We start from the raw sequence: 18702 nt of genomic DNA on the forward strand, positions 1-18702 counted from the left end.
ATCTAAGTTCTGGCCATTAAGAGGTGAGTGAAAGTGATAAATGCTACTTGTTGATTATTCCCTGAAGAGAAATGGACACTTGCACATCATTCTTTTTCCCGTTCCCCCTGAATGAGAAATGGTGAAAGTTGGACTCATGGATGGAAGGCAAATGCTGAGGATAGCATCACCCTGCCACCTCTGGAATGCCCACGCTGGACTGTTGGTGGGAGAGAAATAAATATCTATCTCATTTAGTCCCTGTATTCGAGGGCTCTTTGTTATCCAGGTTACCTTGTAGCATAACTAATTCAACATTTCATGAATTCTTGGCAAGAACTGCACACATTACGATGTATATTTCTCTTTCAGTTCTCTGTTGTGTGTGTAATGTGTATGTGTCTGTATGTTTCGGGGTTTGTATGTATGCTGAGTTGTGATTTTAAATATATTTCTTACAGTAGATCATAGACAAAAAAGTTTGAAGAACACTAATATGGAAAAACTGCATAACAAGAAAGTCTTGTTTCTTATGCAGTGGCAAAAGAAGAAAAAAGAAAATTCTATACAGTACTTACCTCACAGAACATACATTATTCAACACATCTTAGGTAATTTCTCCTTATTTTAAATTTGCTTTGATAGCAGGAAAGTGCCATCTTTCAAATTTTAACCTTTAGAAACAAATCTTTCATACCAAAGCTACTAGAGTAATTATTTTGATATTTACCTACTAAAGTTATCAGAAGTAGTGTAGAAGCTGGAGACACTGTGAGGGAGAAACTATCCCCCACTTATTGCACCATATTAACCTCACAGTATTCTTAGCCATTATGTCCCAGACATCTCTCAAAGTCTGATGGAAAAAAAACTTCTCTGGGATAATTCCCAAGCCCACAGCCACACCAAATCTGGCATATAGTTACAGAGCGTACACATCCCTCAAAGCTTCCTAAATTAAAAACATCTGATTTTTATTTCATGAAATAGAAATTTACATATTTAAATAACTACAAGATAATCAAGGATGGAACAGTTAAATCTCATTTGTTATAATTAGTCTGAAAATATACAATACGATTAGGGGTATTTATAACAAATGATAATCTATACAGTTCTAATTTAATTAGCAATTACAGGTCCTCTACGAAATATTTCGTCGATAACTTCAAGCACCTGTGAGTGCCTTGTCCATTAGCACACAGATTTGGGTCATGTGATTGAGATAACTGACAGGAAGTTCAGCTAGTTTGAAAAATGTAATATTAACTAATAATCTAGGAAATCAATAAAGCATTTTCTGAGTTGTTTTTCAATAAATCTTTCTCCATTATATATAAAGACTGTGGTCAAGCATAACTGATCATAAATCATATTGACACTGAAGTATTTACAAATACTAAAATGGGCCATGCTATTTCTTTTTTTTTTTTTTTGTGAGGAAGATCAGCCCTGAGCTAACATCCATGCTAATCCTCCTCTTTTTGCTGAGGAAGACTGGCTCTGAGCTAACATCCACTGCCAATCCTCCTCCTTTTGTTCCCCAAAGCACCAGTAGATAGTTGTATGTCATAGTTGCACATCCTTCTAGTTGCTGTATGTGGGATGTGGCCTCACCACGGCCGGAGAAGCAGTGCGTCGGTGTGCGCCCGGGGTTCCAAACCCGGGGCGCCAGGAGTGGAGCGCGTGCACTTAACCACTAAGCCACGGGGCCAGCCCAGCCATGCTATTTCTGTTTCACTCTCTTCTTAGAAGACATTAAAATGAAAAGAGTTAATAACTCTCTACTCTCTCTCTGGGTGATTTAGAGAGCTGTGACTGATAGAAATTGAAACTCCTCCCTCCTGCTACTACTGCTTTTCCGTAGTGTAGGGATTTATTGGATTTTTAGTTGTACCCTCATGATCTAAAGAAATTTAAATGAGCTGTCATATTTAAGGAATCGGTATACCAAAAACAAAACTTTTAAAGAGTAGATATAGTATAAATTCTTTTCATAAATCAAACTTAATTACTTATTTTCACCAAATTTGAACAAGCCCTCTTATTCAAAATTTTAAGGGATCATATTGAAATAGGAGTTAGGATCCATTGTTACCTGGACTGTAGCCTTCGGAAGCCATGCAAAAGAAATAAATATCTTTTCCTTTATGTTAAAACCAGCAAAACACACCATCAGAAATGTAGTCAAAATTCGTATCAGTACTGCAATGCCCAGGGTGGCAACACAAAGGCCTGTAAGAAATACTCAATTTTTAGACATAATGGAATACTGGGGAAGAAATGGAATCTCATGATTATTGATTCACAATTCTATCAAGAGAAATAATCTAAAAACATTAAAAAATTAAAAAGACAAAAACGGTTAGGCACAATCTGTCGAAACATCAATATTAAGGAGCAATCAGACCGTTTGTTTAAAAGAAGGTGTTTGCTCTAGATTAAAACCAGAAATTAATTAAATATATTTGCATTTCTGCAAAGGAGATTTGAATGTTATTTCTCTTATGCTTTACAGCAAGAACCACACTTTCCTCCATATGCTTAATCAGAATTTATTAAATTATAACTAAGCATAACAGGATTTGGACCATGTAGTGGTATACAAAAATGTATAATGTACACACTTTGCCTCTATGAACTTCAAAGTCAGAGGGAGACAGAAACATAAACAACTAAAAGGTAACTGCAGTATAAACACACAGGTAAGAGGGCATAGAAAAGGAAAAACTTAATATTTTCATCAAAGTGGTTGAGAATTCTTTCGAGCATAAGACCAGAGGTGATATTCAAAGTATTTATCAGCCAGTTTGGAGGCAATCGGGCAATCAGAACAGAGCTGGCTGGGCACTGACCACCCAGAACAGACACTGGCAGTCTACTCTGCTCACCATGCTGGTGTGCACACTGACTGCCCACTGGCCCCGGCCGACACGTGCAGCTACTGCATCCAGCCCTGCAGAATCCTTCACTGATGGAGATAAGTTCACTCTGACTTGCAAAATAAGAGTGTGACTAGGGCAATGCAGGCTACTGGACCTGAGAAAGGCACAGCTAAGATGGCCACTAGGTAATAGGGTAGTTTTTGAAAAAGTAACATTTGTTGAGTGCTTACTCTGTGCCAGTACTTCTGTGCCAGAAATACTGTATTTCTTACAGTATTCTACTGTATTTCTTACAGTAAAGCTTTAAACACATTACTTTACTTAATCCTTACAACCTGTGGGGTAATTATTCTCACTTTACAGTTGAAAAAAAAACGAAGTTCAGAAAGGATAAATAACTTTCTCAAGTTCAAAAGTCTGGTAAAACACCAGACAGACATTGCTGGAGGCTCTATTGTGAATCTGCAATATGGTTTCTTTATGGAAAAGTTCTGTGGCTCTTTGTTGGAGGGTATTTCTCCCAGGTTGGTAGATTTTCAAAAGTATTTGTTGCCTGAAGTACAAAATACAAAAGAGATGATGCCATTCCCAGGAGGGAACATTGAAGGTTTGGGGAGAAGATGATGAGGAAGTTTTAGACACTGAGTCTGAAGTTCTGTGGGATTTACAAGTGGTGATGTCCCATCAGCGACTGGATATACTGATTTAGAGATACAGATTTTGGAATTACATAGTTTATAAGTATTCCGCACTGAGTGCAGAAGAGGTCAGGGAAATGAAACAGAGTGAAGCATAGAAGGCTTTTGAAAGAACTTGAGGAAGAGCAGCGTTTAAGCCCTGTATAGTGTGAAGGAGGACTCAACGGGCACTGGAAAACGTAAAAATTCACTGTAAAAAGTGTTTTAAAGAGGTCAATAGCATCAAATGCTGCTGAGCGATAGAATAAAACAAAGACTGATAAGTATTTAGCAATATAACATTGGTGAGAGCAGGGTCAGTTGTGCGATTGGCAGAATGAGAGCTGAAATGGAAAAGGGGGAAACAATTACCTCTTTAGAAATGTTTGAAAAAAGGAAGAGAGAGAGAGAGTGGTAGGTGAGGGGGGAAATGAAATGGAGAAAGGATATGTATATATATATTTATTTAAATTTTGATTGTGGTAAAATACACATAAAATTTACCATCTTAATTTTTAAGTGTACAGTTCAGTAGCATTAAGTTAAACATTCACATTTTTGAACCAATCTCCAGAACATTTTCATCTTGCAAAACTGAAACCCTATACCCATTAAACAGCAAGTCCCCATTTGCCCAGCCCAAAGCCCTGGCACCACCATTTTCCTCTCTGTCTTTATGAATTTGACTACACTGGATACCTCATATAAGTGGAATCATACAGTATTTGTCTTTTTTGTAACTGGCTTAGTTTACCTAGTGTAATGTCCTCCAGGTTCACCCATGTTGTCGTATGTATCAGAATGGAAAGATATTATTTTAACTTAGGAGAGATTAAAATATGTTTAAATTCTGAAGAAGAGAAAACTGTGACAAGGATATCTGAAGATGTATGAGAAAAGGGAAGGAATCTATGTGTGAGATCTAGAAGGAGGTGGCAGAGAATGGGATCCCTAGTATGGACGGAAAACTACTGTGATGCAAGGAAAGAAGGAAATGGTGAGTACAGATCTTCCTCGATGTACGATGGGGTTACATCCTGATAAACCGATCATAAGTGGAAAATGCATTTAATATGCCTAACCTACCAAACATCCTAGCTTAGCCTAGCCTCCCTTCAACGTGCTCAGAACACTTACATTAGCCTACAGTTGGGCAAAATCATCTAACACAAAGCCTATTTGATTATAAAGTGTTGAATATCTCATGTAATTTCTTGAATATGTACTCAAAGTGAGAAACAGAATGGCTGTCTGGGTACAGAATGGTTGTAAGCCTATGGGTTGTTTAGCCTCGTGAATGCATGGTGACTGGGAGCTGCGGCTGCTGCTGCTGCCCAGCATCTCTAGAGAGGATCCCACCACATATCGGTAGCCCAGGAACAGATCAAAATTCAAAATTCGAAGTATGGTTTCTACCGAATGCGCATCACTTTCATACCACGGTAAAGTCAAAAAATCCTAAGTCAAACCATCGTCAGTCAGGGACCGTCTGTTTATGCGTGCAAATTAATTTTTAAGTGAGGTACTACGAGTCAAGAGTTTTAACATGATGGCTTGGAAATGTATGAATGAATAAAAGAATGAATGAAAAAACATTTCTATTCCATGGATACATATTATAGAACTGACTAGTAATCTTTCAAATTCTGGCCCTTGATCAGGACAAGGCTAGAGGAACATTCTTATCCTTGGAAAAAAATTTTAAGGCCTGCATTTTCTTGATAGTAGTTAGCAGTGTCATTTTCTTTACAAGGAACAATATTAAAGGCATAAAACTTACTGTCTTCCATTGACAAACTATTTCTAACCAACTATTTAACGGACTTAGATCATTATTAACTTTTTATATAATTGTGACAGTTGGAACCACTGAATATAAACCTACTAAAGATATTTCAACTGAATATAAAAAGAGTTGATTTCAGCAAAAGTACTACTTTGAAATTCTTACCTACAGTTTCTGGTCTGAGAGATATGATAGATACCTCTGCTCCAATCAGTCCAAAGAGAAGGGGCTGGAAGATGTCCCAGGCAACTGCAATAATCTTTTCAACCTCTGCCTGAAAGAAACACACAAACACACACATGGATTTTTATTACGTGAAGTTAGAAGTTCTAAGAATTTTACTAATTTTAAATTTGAGCCAATTTGACCTGAGATAGGCTTTATCTCTGTGGCATCTGTAAATAAGAAATTAGCTAGAATACAGCAAAAAATCACATAAAGATACTTCTAAAACAGTTAAGGTATTATATGAGGTGCTTTGGTGTTGGTTTGCAAAAGGATGTTAATTATAAAGAGTCTTATAAAGTAATCTCAGGAGGACTTCTACTTCTGAATACATGATGTGTGTATGTGTACATACTATAATACTTAGTGTTATCTCACAGTTTAAAATTTTATGTTAATTTTCATTCAACGATATGATTTAAAGATCTTGTAATATTTGTACATATATCTAGATATGTACCTCATTATTGCTGCATAGTAATCTATGATATGGAAGCACCATAGTTTATTCAATCATTTCTTTATTGATGGACCTTTAAATTGTTACCAATTTTATCTTTATAAAAAATACTCTTTATGATTATCTCAAATCATGCACAAAAACAAAATACAGGTACAGTGAAGTGCTGTGCCAGTTATTAACGTATTACCCAGTGGCTCCAAATCCTTCTTTCATCGTTGCTCTGCAGAAAATGGAGCTGGACCCTTTAAACCTTTCTCCTTTGCTAGCTGGACCATATTAAATTTTGTCACTAGAGGGCATTGAAGAGATATTGCAAGAGGGAGGCGCTCTTCCAGATTTCTGTGGCTCCTACTAGAGGATCCTTCAGCAACAGGCTTCTGCAGCTCAGGTGGCTGCTCCAGCGCCAGGCTCCTAGAGTGCACGGCGGCCAGCAGCACCCAGGTGGCTGCTCCAGCGCCAGGCTCCTAGAGTGCACGGCGGCCAGCAGCACCCAGGTGGCTGCTCCAGCGCCAGGCTCCTAGAGTGCATCATGGCCAGCAGCACTCAGTAGTCAGAAGCTTCCCCAGCCTACTCCTGGGGTGATTTCACAGCCAACTCCCTTGGGCAACATACCTCCTCATGTACCCCAGAGAGTGGATTTCCTGCAAGTTTGTAGAGTAGATTTCCAGCAAATTCTGCAGGCAGGGCACCACGGTAACTTCTCTGGCATCCAGTGAACCAAGGCTCTAACAAAGTCTGGAGCCCTGGGGGTAGGAGCAGGCGGGGTGGGGAGGTGGAAGGGGATGCTCCATCTCAGTCCTAGGGGTTTATAGCTGCTATTCCGATATTCTTTACGGGCCTCTTTACATCTTACAAGACAACCCCTTGATATCTGATCCCCAGTATGGTTAATAATAAACTTTCCCTATTCCAGTGAGTATATGATTTCTTTTTCCTTATAAGACCCTAATTGATAAGTACTAGCTTTATAACACATAATACAAAAACCCTAGGAAAAGATTGACACAATTGACTAGAGTAAAGTTAAAATGTTTTGTGGCAAAAGAAACCATAAAAAAAATGATAGGTGACAAACCAGGAGAAAATATCTGTACTATGTGTAACAGAATAAGGAGCAATATCCAATCAATAAGAAAAAGACAGAATCTAATAGAAAAATGGCCAATGCATATGCATAAGTAATTCATACAAGAAGAAACACAAATGGCCAAAACACATAAGATACTAAAACTCAGTAATCAGAGAAACACAAATTAAAATGATATACCATATTTTTTTGTGTGTGGGAGGCCATCACACTGGAAAAATGGAAGTACTCAAAAATATTTCATGTACTCAGAACTCCAATGAAAGCAAAGGCCTAAAGAGTTTTCTCTATCAAATTGTTTTTATTTCTAAACTTTGACAAAGGCCACAATTTTTTTGTTTTGTTTTGTTTTTGTTTTTTTGCTTTTTCCTGAGAAGATCCACCCTGAGCTAACATCTGTTGCCAATTTCCTCTATTTTCTGTGTGAGCCGCCATCACAGCATGGCCACTGCTAGACAAATGGTGTAGGTCTGTGCCCGGGGACTGAACCCAGGCTACCAAAGCGGAGCATGCCAAACTTAACCACTAGGCCACTGGGGCTGGCCTCACAATTTGGTTTTTGATTGTAACATTTTAGACTAATTGAACATCAGACATGGGCTTATATCTTGTAAAACTTAAAAATGGGAGAAGAGCCACAATGTATTTTCTTGTGGCTTTTTCATAACTTCAAAACTAAAATGAATTTGTTTATAAAGAAAATGGAGGGGCTGGCCCTGTGGTGTAGTGGTTAAGTTTGGCATGCTATGCTTTGGCGGCTTGGGTTCATGGGTTCGGATCCCGGGCATGGACTTACACCTCTCATCAGACATGCTGTGCCAGCAACCCACATACAAAATGAGGAAGATTGGCACAGGTGTTAGCTCAAGGCTAATCTTCCCCAAGCAAAAAAAAAAAAAAGAGGGAGATTGACAACAGCTATTAGCTCAGGGCGAACATTCCTCAGCGAAAAAAAAGAAGAAAGAAAACGGAGTCTTTGAATAGGCTAAGTATAAAAGAAGATATGAGCTCAGGGAAGACTGTGTTGTCCATTGAAAGTTAAGGCCACTTTACACATCTGTATGCACCATTAGTAAGAACCTTCAAAAATATACATCACCTTCCAGGATGGACAAAAGGGGAAAGTTAAGAGAAATGGAAGTTTCATCATGTGTTAAATATCTACTTACGTTGACACTTCTCTTCTTAGAGAGAAGAACATTTCAAGATGCAGAAGATCCAAAATATATCAAGAAAAACATCTCATAACTATAAAGGTCATCAAAAGAAGCATTGGATTTGAAAATAGATGAAAAATATAGGTAAAAAAGGCTTTAAAAAAGAGAGTGCATTTGAATACAATAATGGCAAGACTGTAAGGAAAACCAAGCAGAAAAGTACAAAATAATGTCAGAAAACTACAGCCACAAAGAAAATTTTATAAAACATTTTAGCTTTTCAAAGCATAACTCAATAACAATATTGCTATAGCACTGAGTTTACACGTGTTTCATTTCCTTTTCCCCACATAAGAATTACAATAATTCTTTAGATATTATTATTTTCCTCAGTTTACACTTGAGGAAACTGAGTATTAGAGATGGTAAGTGACTTGCTTGGGATTACACATCTAGACAGTAGAATCTCTGGGATTGGAATCCCAATTTCCATATATTAAATTTTATGCTCTTTTTATTATGTTTGCTGCTCTAGAGGTAGTTATAGAAATAATTAGCATATTCTGACTGAGCACCGTGCTTTACATAGGACATTTCACTCAATCCTCCACTCTATGAAGTTATTGCTATTATCATTCCCCACTTTAGAGATACAGAAATCGAGAACTGAGAAGGTAGATACCTTGTACATGGTCATAGAACTACTAAGTCGTGGGGCTGAGATTAACCCAGGCAGTCTGAGCGCTCAGACCCTACACTATACTATGGAACAAGGAAGAAAAGCAGCCCAAAACCTGGACTCATTGGTTTGGTGCCTCCAGAAGTAGGAAAGATATGGAGAGTGTCTGCCACATAACTGATTCAATGAAGATTCGTTTTCTTCCCTTGCTTTAGGAAATCATTTTCATCTACTCAAATGGTGTGTTTTCATCCTGGCTCTGCCACTTACTAGCTTGGTGGCCTTAGGCAATCTATCTACTATCTCCAGGCCTTGGCACCCTGATTTGTAAAATGGGCCTAATATGTCCCTCTCAAGGTTACTGTAAAGAATAAATGAGATAACATGTAAGCTTTCACCAGCAAAGAGATGTTTAAGGAAAAAAAACTGTTGAGGAAAGGTCATAATAAGAGATTGATAGATCTGACCATGTGAAAATACAAGATATTTGTGTGTTAAAAATGAACAATAAAAGGCACAAAGGTCTGCTATCATATAGGTAGATGTGTGTGTGTGTGTGTGTGTGTATCTTACAGATCAATAATCATTACATTCAACTTCAGAAGATAATGGACAAAAGACCTATCAAAGAAAAAGAAAAAAATACAAGTGTCTAAGTATATGAAAGTGTTCAATTTTATTGTTAATCAAGGAAGCATAAAAGAAAACAAGATATCACTTTTTACTATCAGTAAAGCTAAAGATTAAAAACAATCACATTCTAAGGCAGTGTTTCACAGTGTGGTCCCCAGGCAAGCAGCATCAGCATCACCTGGGAACTGATCAGAAGTGCACATTCTCAGGCCCCACTGTAGTCTAACTAAATCAGAAATTCGGGGGGTGGGGTCCAGAAATCCAATTTAACAAGACTTACAGGTGATGCTGAAGTTTGATAAACACTATTCTAAGCTGATGAGGATGTAATGAGATAGGTACTTCACATATTACTGGTGGAAAAGTAAATGGATACAACCCTAGAAAGCAACCAGTTTGGTAATATGTGTCAAAAACCTAAAAATGTTCACATTATTTGACCCAAAAAATTTAGCATTAGGAATCTGCCCTAAGGAAATGATATTGGATTTTAGCATAATTTAAAATAGCAGAGTCTGGAAATAATCTAAATATATAGCTATAAGAGAATGGTTTAAAAAAGCTCATGGTGCATCCACGTGTGTGTGTGTGTGTGTGTCTGTGTGTCTGTGTGTAGATAAAGAGACATATATAGGAGAGTAACCAGAGGTGAATATGAAAAAAAAAGGCTCCTAGTTCTCTCTCTGGGTTGTGGGATTACATTGACCTTCTATGTAAGCAGCTGGGCTGCAGGCAATTCAGGTAAAGTTATGAGAAATGCAAACAAATAGATGATTTGTTTTGGTTTATAACAGTCTTTTCTATATGACACACATCATAGTTTTTCTGAAGAATCGTGTAATTGGAACCGACCAAAGTTCCCTCCCCTCCTTTGTCATCTGTGCCCAGAGCTAATGTCCACTTGCAGTAGGCATCAGTCTCCCCCTGAATTCCCTGTTGCTAAAACTACTCTTTTATGCTCTATTCCAAATGATATGGCTCCTTTTTACTATTTATCTTTTTATCCTATCATTAATTTAGAGACAATCTTAAATTGCAAAGTTTAGAAGTATGATGTTTTTAATACACTTGGTATGTGTTACTCAAATAGATGTCAAAATATAAAAATGTGCCCTGCACAATGATGCTATTGTTGCATTATGGTTAGCATAAGTCACTTTGGAGTCAGATAAACCTGAGCTTAAATCCCAGTGCCACCTTCTGATTTTGTGACCTTAGACATGTTATTTAAGTCTTTCTGACTTATAGTCTCTATAAAATGTAAATGGTTAATACTTTTTCAAAGGCTTTTTTTTTGTGAAAATAAATGAGAATATCCACTTAGGGCCTAGCACAAGGCCATAGAGAGTGGCAATAAAAATTTATTAGTTCCCTTCCCTCTTTTCACCCATGACAGTATAATATAATGAGTTGGTTGTAATTTTTGAAGATTTTTAAAGAAGTGACAACAGAAAGCATTTAACTATAAAATTCAATTTGAAGAAACTTACTACAAGCATATTTGAGAATTTTCCTGTTGAATAAATGAAAGGAAATAAACCAAAATATTTAGTTTACAGAGCTGTTGGCCTTAGGTGGAGGAATTACAAATAATTTTTTTCTTTCCCTTTATTTCTGACTTCTAAAAATTTTTTCCAAGTTCTACAATGAGCATATACTGCTTTCATACTCAGAAATCAAACTTTATTCTAAAAAATATTCTTTTTGGTAATTAATTTTTTTAAATGCTAAAAAAAGTTTACCATGAAGAAGGGAAGGGATGGTTTGTAAAATGCTAATGCCAGGCAAACTTCCTAGACGCTGGAGGAGCGTCACAATGCACATGCAGGGGCGTCCCCTCACTAGTGACAACTGTGATCTCTGTCCCGGGGCAAAGGAGTAGATCAGAGTGCTCAAGAGTGAGGCTGGAAGACACACAGCAGTGAGCGCTCAGAGAAGCTGAGGAGGCAGCACAGCCCTGTGTCCTGAGATGAGATCAGACCCAAGACTGACCAGTGATGTGTGATCACCTGCCTCGGCCCGCAAGTAAAGGGAAGCCATGGAGAAACACATGTTTTGACAAAAGCAGCTGTTTATGAGAGATGAGGGATGATAAGAGGACCCAATTTATACTAGGAAGTCTGTTTACATCTGAGCTTTGCTCTTGTCAGATGTGAAGTTACTTGAAATCAGAAAGGAGAATTTAATAATATAGGTGCTGCTAAGAAAAGAAAAAGTAGACCTGAAATAAGCCTTATAGCCAAGCCTCCTGATGACGAGGCAGCACCCCCAGATGCCCAGCTGGCGCCTAGAGCAGGGTTTCAAAGAGACTCTCCTTTCCCTCAAAGCCCAATCCATTTGAGCCTGTTTTCCTGTGGCCTCAACACCCTCCTCTACACAAGGCTCCAGGCAGCCCCACCAATCCATCGTCCTCTAAAGCAAGAGGACTCACAATTGCACTGGTCCTGACTTGATAACCGCACTCTGAGGGAGTGAAAGCCTCCTCCCTGAACACTCTTTGAAATGAAGTGAAATTCTGTCCCACAGATCTCTGCAGAGACCATTTAACAGAATACGTCACATACCTAATCTCAAGACTTATAACCTACACGTAGTTTTCCATATGGTATTATTTTAAGCTTAATTATTTTGAACAGTTGTCTTCGGTTTTCCCAAATGATGTGTCTGCATTTAGTTTAGGTCACCTACACCTAATTTCTTCATGAAACAGAATAGTATATGATCCTGTCAAGTCCAGATCCATAAAAATGTACCTTGAAATTAAAATAAATAAATGGCAACCAGCTAATTTCCATAATACATATAAAAGAAACGAATAATCTTAATGATCTTGAAAATCAGTAAGGAAAAAATCATAAAAAATGGGCACAGGCTTTTGAACAAACTGGCTAATGTATGACAAGATGATTAGCTTCACTTGTAAAGAAATCAAATCAGATCAATAATGAGATACATTTTTCACCTATCAGATTAGCAAAATATCTGAAGATAGAAAATATTCAGATCAGAAAAACAGATCATCTCACATACTGTTGGTGGGAATATAAATTGGTACAGCCATTTAAAAGGGCAAATTGATACTATCAAAAATATCAATGTGCATACTCTTTCATAGAGAAATCCTATTTCTAGAAATTTATCCTATAGATAAACTCAAAGATATGCCATATTTTGTTGATTTTAAGACACATCCTTTTTCACATTTAAACATTTATGAAATTAGGATGTCATGTCATAGTTTCATGGGCAGTATTCTTTTTCTCTCTTGGTAGTGTGTAAAATAATGGTGCTTCTTAGACTTGATAGTGTCTTAGAGTCTATGAAATATTGTATATGTAAGGATATTTTATTGACGCACTTTTTGTCTTAGCAGAAAACTAGAAACAGTTTAAATGTTTGTTAAACTGAATTTAACCAGGAGACTGCATAAATAAAGTACAGTACAGCTATATGATGCAGTACTCTGCAGCCCTTACAAAGAATGAAGAAGGCATCATGGAAATATAATCATGATAGATGTTAAGTAAAGACATAAAGTTATAGATCAGTATGTAAGGGGAAAAAAGGAAGTGAGGGTGTGCATTTGGTCATACATTTGTATATGCATAGAAAATAGATTTTATGATTAAATAATTTTATCAATTTGATATTATGAAAGTACCTGAAAAAAAATTAATCTGATCAGAAAGCAGTCACGAGAAGAAGTTAAAATGAAATTCACCTTTTCGCTGGTCCATCCCACGCCTGCAAGGAAAGCCATGACCAGTGTGCACAGTCCTCCTGACCCAGGGAAACCAAAGTACACACTGCTGAACACGGCCAGCACAGAGAGCCCCAGGACAAGGCATGCCCGCTTCCACACAAGTCTGTCCTTGAGGAGGAAAAAGCTGGGTCAGCTCAAGTATTTCCGAGAACTATTTCTAGTTATTGATTTTCACATATTCAGGACTTAGTAGAAAATAACAGTGTCTGTGTCTGTGCACATAAATGCACGACACAACATTTACTTTCTTTCATTAGCAGAAGTAGAGGTAGCACAGGTACAAACGTTAGGTTCCTCTCTCGGGAACACCAGTGAGCCTCCTCTGCAGAATTTCATGGGGCTGAAAGGAATAGCAGAAAAAGGTGCATGAGCTTTGCAGCCAGAGAGATCAGGGTTAAACTGGAGCTCTTTCACACCATTGGCCATGTGGCCACATTACTTAGCCTCTCCACGCTTTGTTTCCTCCTCCCTGAAAGCAGTTACATCACAGGGTTTTTTGAAGCTTAAAGATATGATATCTCTACTATTTTTAGGCTCTCTGTTTACTCTCTAATGTGATGGTCTCCTGGTTTTTCTTTTTATTATTATTTCTTTTTTGGTGAGGAAGATCAGCCCTGAGCTAACATCCGTGCTAATCCTCCTCTTTTTCCTGAGGAAGACCGGCTCTGAGCTAACATCTATTGCCAATCCTCCTCCTTTTTTTTTTTTCCCCCAAAGCCCCAGTAGATAGTTGCATGTCATAGTTGCACATCCTTCTAGTTGCTGTATGTGCAACTATGGCCGGAGAAGCGTGCGTCGGTGCGCACCCGGGATCCAAACCCGGGCCGCCAGTAGCGGAGTGCGCGCACTTAACCAGTAAGCCACGGGCCGGGCCTGGTTTTTCTTTTTAAATCTTTGAATACCAAGAAGCTCTAAGAGACTACAGGCTGAGAGTAGTTTGTTGTTGTTGATTTTTAAACTCTAAGAAATGTGTACTTCTTCCTCTTGACTTTTCCCTGTTCAGCCTTTAAACTTCTCGAGCACTTTGGAAGCCAGCAGGTCCTCAGAGGGGCTTGACCTGGAGGCACGCAGGCTCTGGCGGTGGATGAACTGAGTTCATTCCCGACTCCACTGCCTTCTAGCTACACGGCCTTGTTCAAGTCACCTCTCCCTGAGCCTCAATTTCCTCGGCAGTAAAATGGCCATATAAATAGCACTCTCTTCACGGGTTATTGTGTGGATTGCACCAGATCAGTGCTTCCCAACAGAACATTCAGTGATGATGGAAATTTCTATATCTGTACTGTCTCTGGAAATGTTCTGAATCTGCTATAGCTGCATGTAGCTGCCCTACTGAACACAGTGGTGCTTCACTGAACTTATCACACCGTTTTATATACAGTAAGCAACAAAATGTAAGCCATCATTTTTCTTTTTATTGTATTGTATAATTAGAAAATACTATAATTTTCTTTTATGCATGCATGAAATCTTTTACAGACAATTTTACCTGGAGTTTTTTGGAACACAATAAAAATTCAAATCAACATACATTCTGATAATGGAAATATTAATTTTCTTAATTAAAGCTCTACTTTAATTAAGGTTTGAATTCCATTCAAAATGCTCTGAAATCTCAAAATAATGCCAATTCTTCTAGAAAAGAAAAAATTTTTATATGTTTATCATAAGAGACTAAAAAGGGTAAAGGGAAATAATTAAGAAATCACTGTGTACAGTAAAGAACTTCGATCTCCTTGGTGAGAAATAGACTATATATATATATTTTTTTTTTTGAGGAAGATTGGCCCTGAGCTAACATCATTTGCCAATCTTCCTCCCTCTTTCCTTTTTTTCTCCCCAAAGCCCCAGATTGTATGTCATAGTTGTACATCCTTCTAATTGCTCTATGTGGCATGGCCCCTCAACATGGCTTGATGAGTGGTGTGTAGCTCCGCACCCAGGATCCGAACCAGCGAACCAGGCCACCAAAGTGGAGCACCAAAGTGGCACCGCTATGGCACTAGGTTGGCCCCCAAAATAGACTATATTTTAATAAGATGTTAAAGTCTATCTATTTGATAGTATTAGAATTTAAGGTATTTTGACACTAAAAAAGGGGGCCCAAAAAGCCATTTTATATCTTGATTTGAGTATTAGGAATAATAATAAAATAAAAATTAAAAATAAATTAATTTTAAAAATAAGATTTGCATATTCTACTATTTTGGAATTGATGTTTTACAGTGAAATTTGAAGTATACAGAATATAAATTAGAGAAATAAATTCCAGGACTGCATTAAAATCTTAGACATTTAGCTCTCTTCATAAATCTCATAGACAGCACTGATACAGCAGTAAGCAAATTTAAAATGGGGGGACCATTTTCTAATGTATGTCCTTCACGTGGGCTTTGAGGGGACTGTTCCAGAATGTTTTTCCAATGACATTTTAGTGCACAACTCTCTCACAGATGGTTTCTTTTACCTGGTCACTGCTTGGAAAGTACTGAACAAAAAATCCAACAAGAGACCCAGCTGCCACACCAATTACTACCTCCAGAACGCCTCTGAGGACATTAAAAACCATGGAGCCTTAAAAACACATAAAAAAAATCTTCAGTCAGAACTCTAAATCCGTAAATACACAGGCTTGACTTCAATCATCACATAAAGCATCTAATTACACAGAAGGAAAAGTTTACAAATATTTCCCGCTCTCCACATTCTTAAATATATGTGACTCAAGATGTCTAATAAAATGGGCCTATCTTATGAGAAAGGTATGCATATTATTGGAGATAAATTTCAAAATAGGCATAAACTATGATTTGTGCACTCTTTTGTATGTTGACTTCAAAAAAATTTACTTGAAGGACCTAAGAAAATATGAAAGATAAAATTCATAATTTAGAGCTAATTGGTATGATATACATAGGCTGGGTGAGAAGACAGATCTAGTTTTCAAACAGTCATTTAAGAGCCTGATTTTTAAATTATAAATGTACACTGATTTTCTTAGCTTTGATATGTACAGAATACAGTAACTTAAGAATTTGGCAATTAAAATCAAGAATCTTTTCTTAGTATGATGAGTATAGAGGACTCATTTCTTCTCAAATGTTTATTCTAACAGCAAACCTGAAAACAAATTCTTTTTGAAATTGCTCTTAGAAGAATCTTTATTTGGTACTTAGCTTCTTTGAAATATCATAATACAGAGGTAAATAGAACCTATATTTTCCCCCATAGCATTCAGAACTTAGGAAACTTTAAAAAATCTTTGTTAGCACATTGTGCAGAAAATTATATTAAAGTTGCTCAACACATAAGTCCTTCTTCACACACTGTTCTAAGAAAAAATGTACTAACTAGTTATTGTGGTTTCTTGTTATTGTGTTTTAGAGTACAGAATACGTCACCCCAAATATACCACTTGGGGATAAGAATTATTTTGAGCTGAACACAATTGAGAAGAAACAGATACAAGAAAATCTCCCTGCCCCCACCACTATTTGCCCAAAATCAGGACATAAATTTGTAAAGGTGTCTCCTCCTCTCTCTACCAGGAAGGACCGAAGTTAATCACTGAGACAACTTGGGACCCTTACGGACCCTGATCAGCCCTGAGACAGCATCAGAGGAATTCACATCACAATCCTTGCTAAAACCAGCCCTTATCTACCATTAGTTCCCCAGATATTTGCCTTCCCACAATTTGCTGCTTCTAGAAGCTCAAAGTGCTTTTCCTTTGTCTTATACTTCTCCACAAAATTATTGTTCTTTCCTAACATGCTGAATAAACCCAAATTCTGACCACCCCTTTGAGTTACTCATTACTGAGGGCTTGTGTAAGCATGATGCACATGTTAATAAACTGTTTTTCTCTTGTTAGTCTGTCTCTCATCAGTCTGATTTACAGGGACCCATCCAACGAACCCAAGATGGGCAGAGCGAAATAGTTTTTCCTCCCCTACAGTTTCAATCATCTCCCTTATTTAAAAAAATAAAACTTCTGTAGTAATTTTATTTAGCTAGGACAGCTAGCTAAATTTAGCTAGCTAATATTAACTGTTAGGTAATAGTGTGACTGTCAAAAGCATCTATCTGTGATAATAGCATACTTCACAAGCTATTACAGTAAATAATTTACTACCAATGTGAGAAAGTAGCTAATTACTTTCAGTCTCCTATATAGTAAGGTTGTTTAAAAGAAAAAAAGACTTCTTGGGCCCCACTTCTGAAAATTCTGATGCAGTAAGTCTGGCTGGGCATGGGACCCACATTTTAAAGAGGTTCAGGTAGTTCCCATCCAAATGGTAGAAGGACTACATTTAGTGGGCAGGGTAGAATGTACATAGCATTGTTGAATAGGAAGGTTCTTCAAGCTAGCCACAGCCCCACCCCCAGATTATGAAAACCCCAGTAGATCCTCCCTGTTGCCCTCACTGACCCTGCTCTTCCTCCTCCTCTGTGATTTTAATGCAAACTCTGTTGCTCTAAAGCATGGTTTCCATTCCCAAAGATTATGATTTAATTGGTCTAAGGTAGGGCCCACATATGAGTATTTTTTAAAACTCCCCAGGTAATTCTAGTGGGCAGCTGAGGCTGAGAACCATTGTTTTAAAGGTGTATACCAGGAAAGCAGTGAGAACATATCATTGGACAGGTACAGTAGAGCTAAAATAGAGACGAGTGTGGATTTGACCTAACAGGTAATAGAGAATCCTCATTGTTCTTGAACCAGAAAGTAACATTATAAAAACAATGCTTTGAGAAGATTAATTTACCAGTGATACATGGCAGGGACTAGATGTAAGGCGACTTTGGGGTCATGGGAAGAGGTGAGATTCTAGGTAATCGGCATTAATCATAAAATGGGAAGATAACCATGGGGCGGAGAGACTGAGAATGCATGACTTTCTAAGAAGGTGTTCCCATTAAATAATCTGAAGCTAAACTCAGGCTACAATTATATTTTGTCAATAATAGGAAATTGCAAATCCTATTTGCAAATTTGCAAATCCTATTGCAAAATCTTCCAATCTTGAAAACAGATTAAAAGTGAACTTAAACATGCGCTATGCCAAAGGTGTTGAATAACAGTAGGGAAAAAATGCCTTAAGTTCCTCTGTTATTATTACTTAAAACAAAATACGTCTGTATCAGACAATTATTAAGTATTAATAAGATACCCATTAAAATCCTTGCTGTTATTACCCATAAAATGTTAAAGATGAGAGAACAGAAATTGTTCCTTCCACTTGGACTGCTCTGTCATTTGTGCTCATTGAAAAACCTGCTCATCCCTTGTGTGAAGTCTCCCAGGGTGGGCTTTCCCAGAGGGCTCCATGCAGAAGCTATTCTCGTCCTTCTCTCAGCTCTGCTG

General features: G+C 37.6%; 1 protein-coding gene across 4 annotated transcripts in view; it reads right to left on the reverse strand.

The window, feature by feature from the left end:
* SLC9B2 (solute carrier family 9 member B2) overlaps window positions 1-18702 on the reverse strand; it is a 47401-nt gene that overhangs the window by 6435 nt on the left and 22264 nt on the right. For all 4 annotated transcript variants that reach the window (XM_087449176.1, XM_087449175.1, XM_087449174.1 and 1 more), the window contains 4 exons: window positions 15802-15908; window positions 13293-13442; window positions 5493-5601; window positions 2078-2214 (listed from right to left, as the gene is read on the reverse strand). In XM_087449176.1, coding sequence (XP_087305302.1) covers window positions 2078-2214; window positions 5493-5601; window positions 13293-13442; window positions 15802-15908 — 503 coding nt within the window. The remainder of the gene's footprint in view (window positions 1-2077; window positions 2215-5492; window positions 5602-13292; window positions 13443-15801; window positions 15909-18702) is intronic.

Source organism: Ceratotherium simum, chromosome 25 (genome assembly GCF_057802395.1).
Source record: "Ceratotherium simum simum isolate JZ-2026a chromosome 25, ASM5780239v1, whole genome shotgun sequence".
NCBI classification, from domain to species: Eukaryota; Metazoa; Chordata; class Mammalia; order Perissodactyla; family Rhinocerotidae; genus Ceratotherium; species Ceratotherium simum.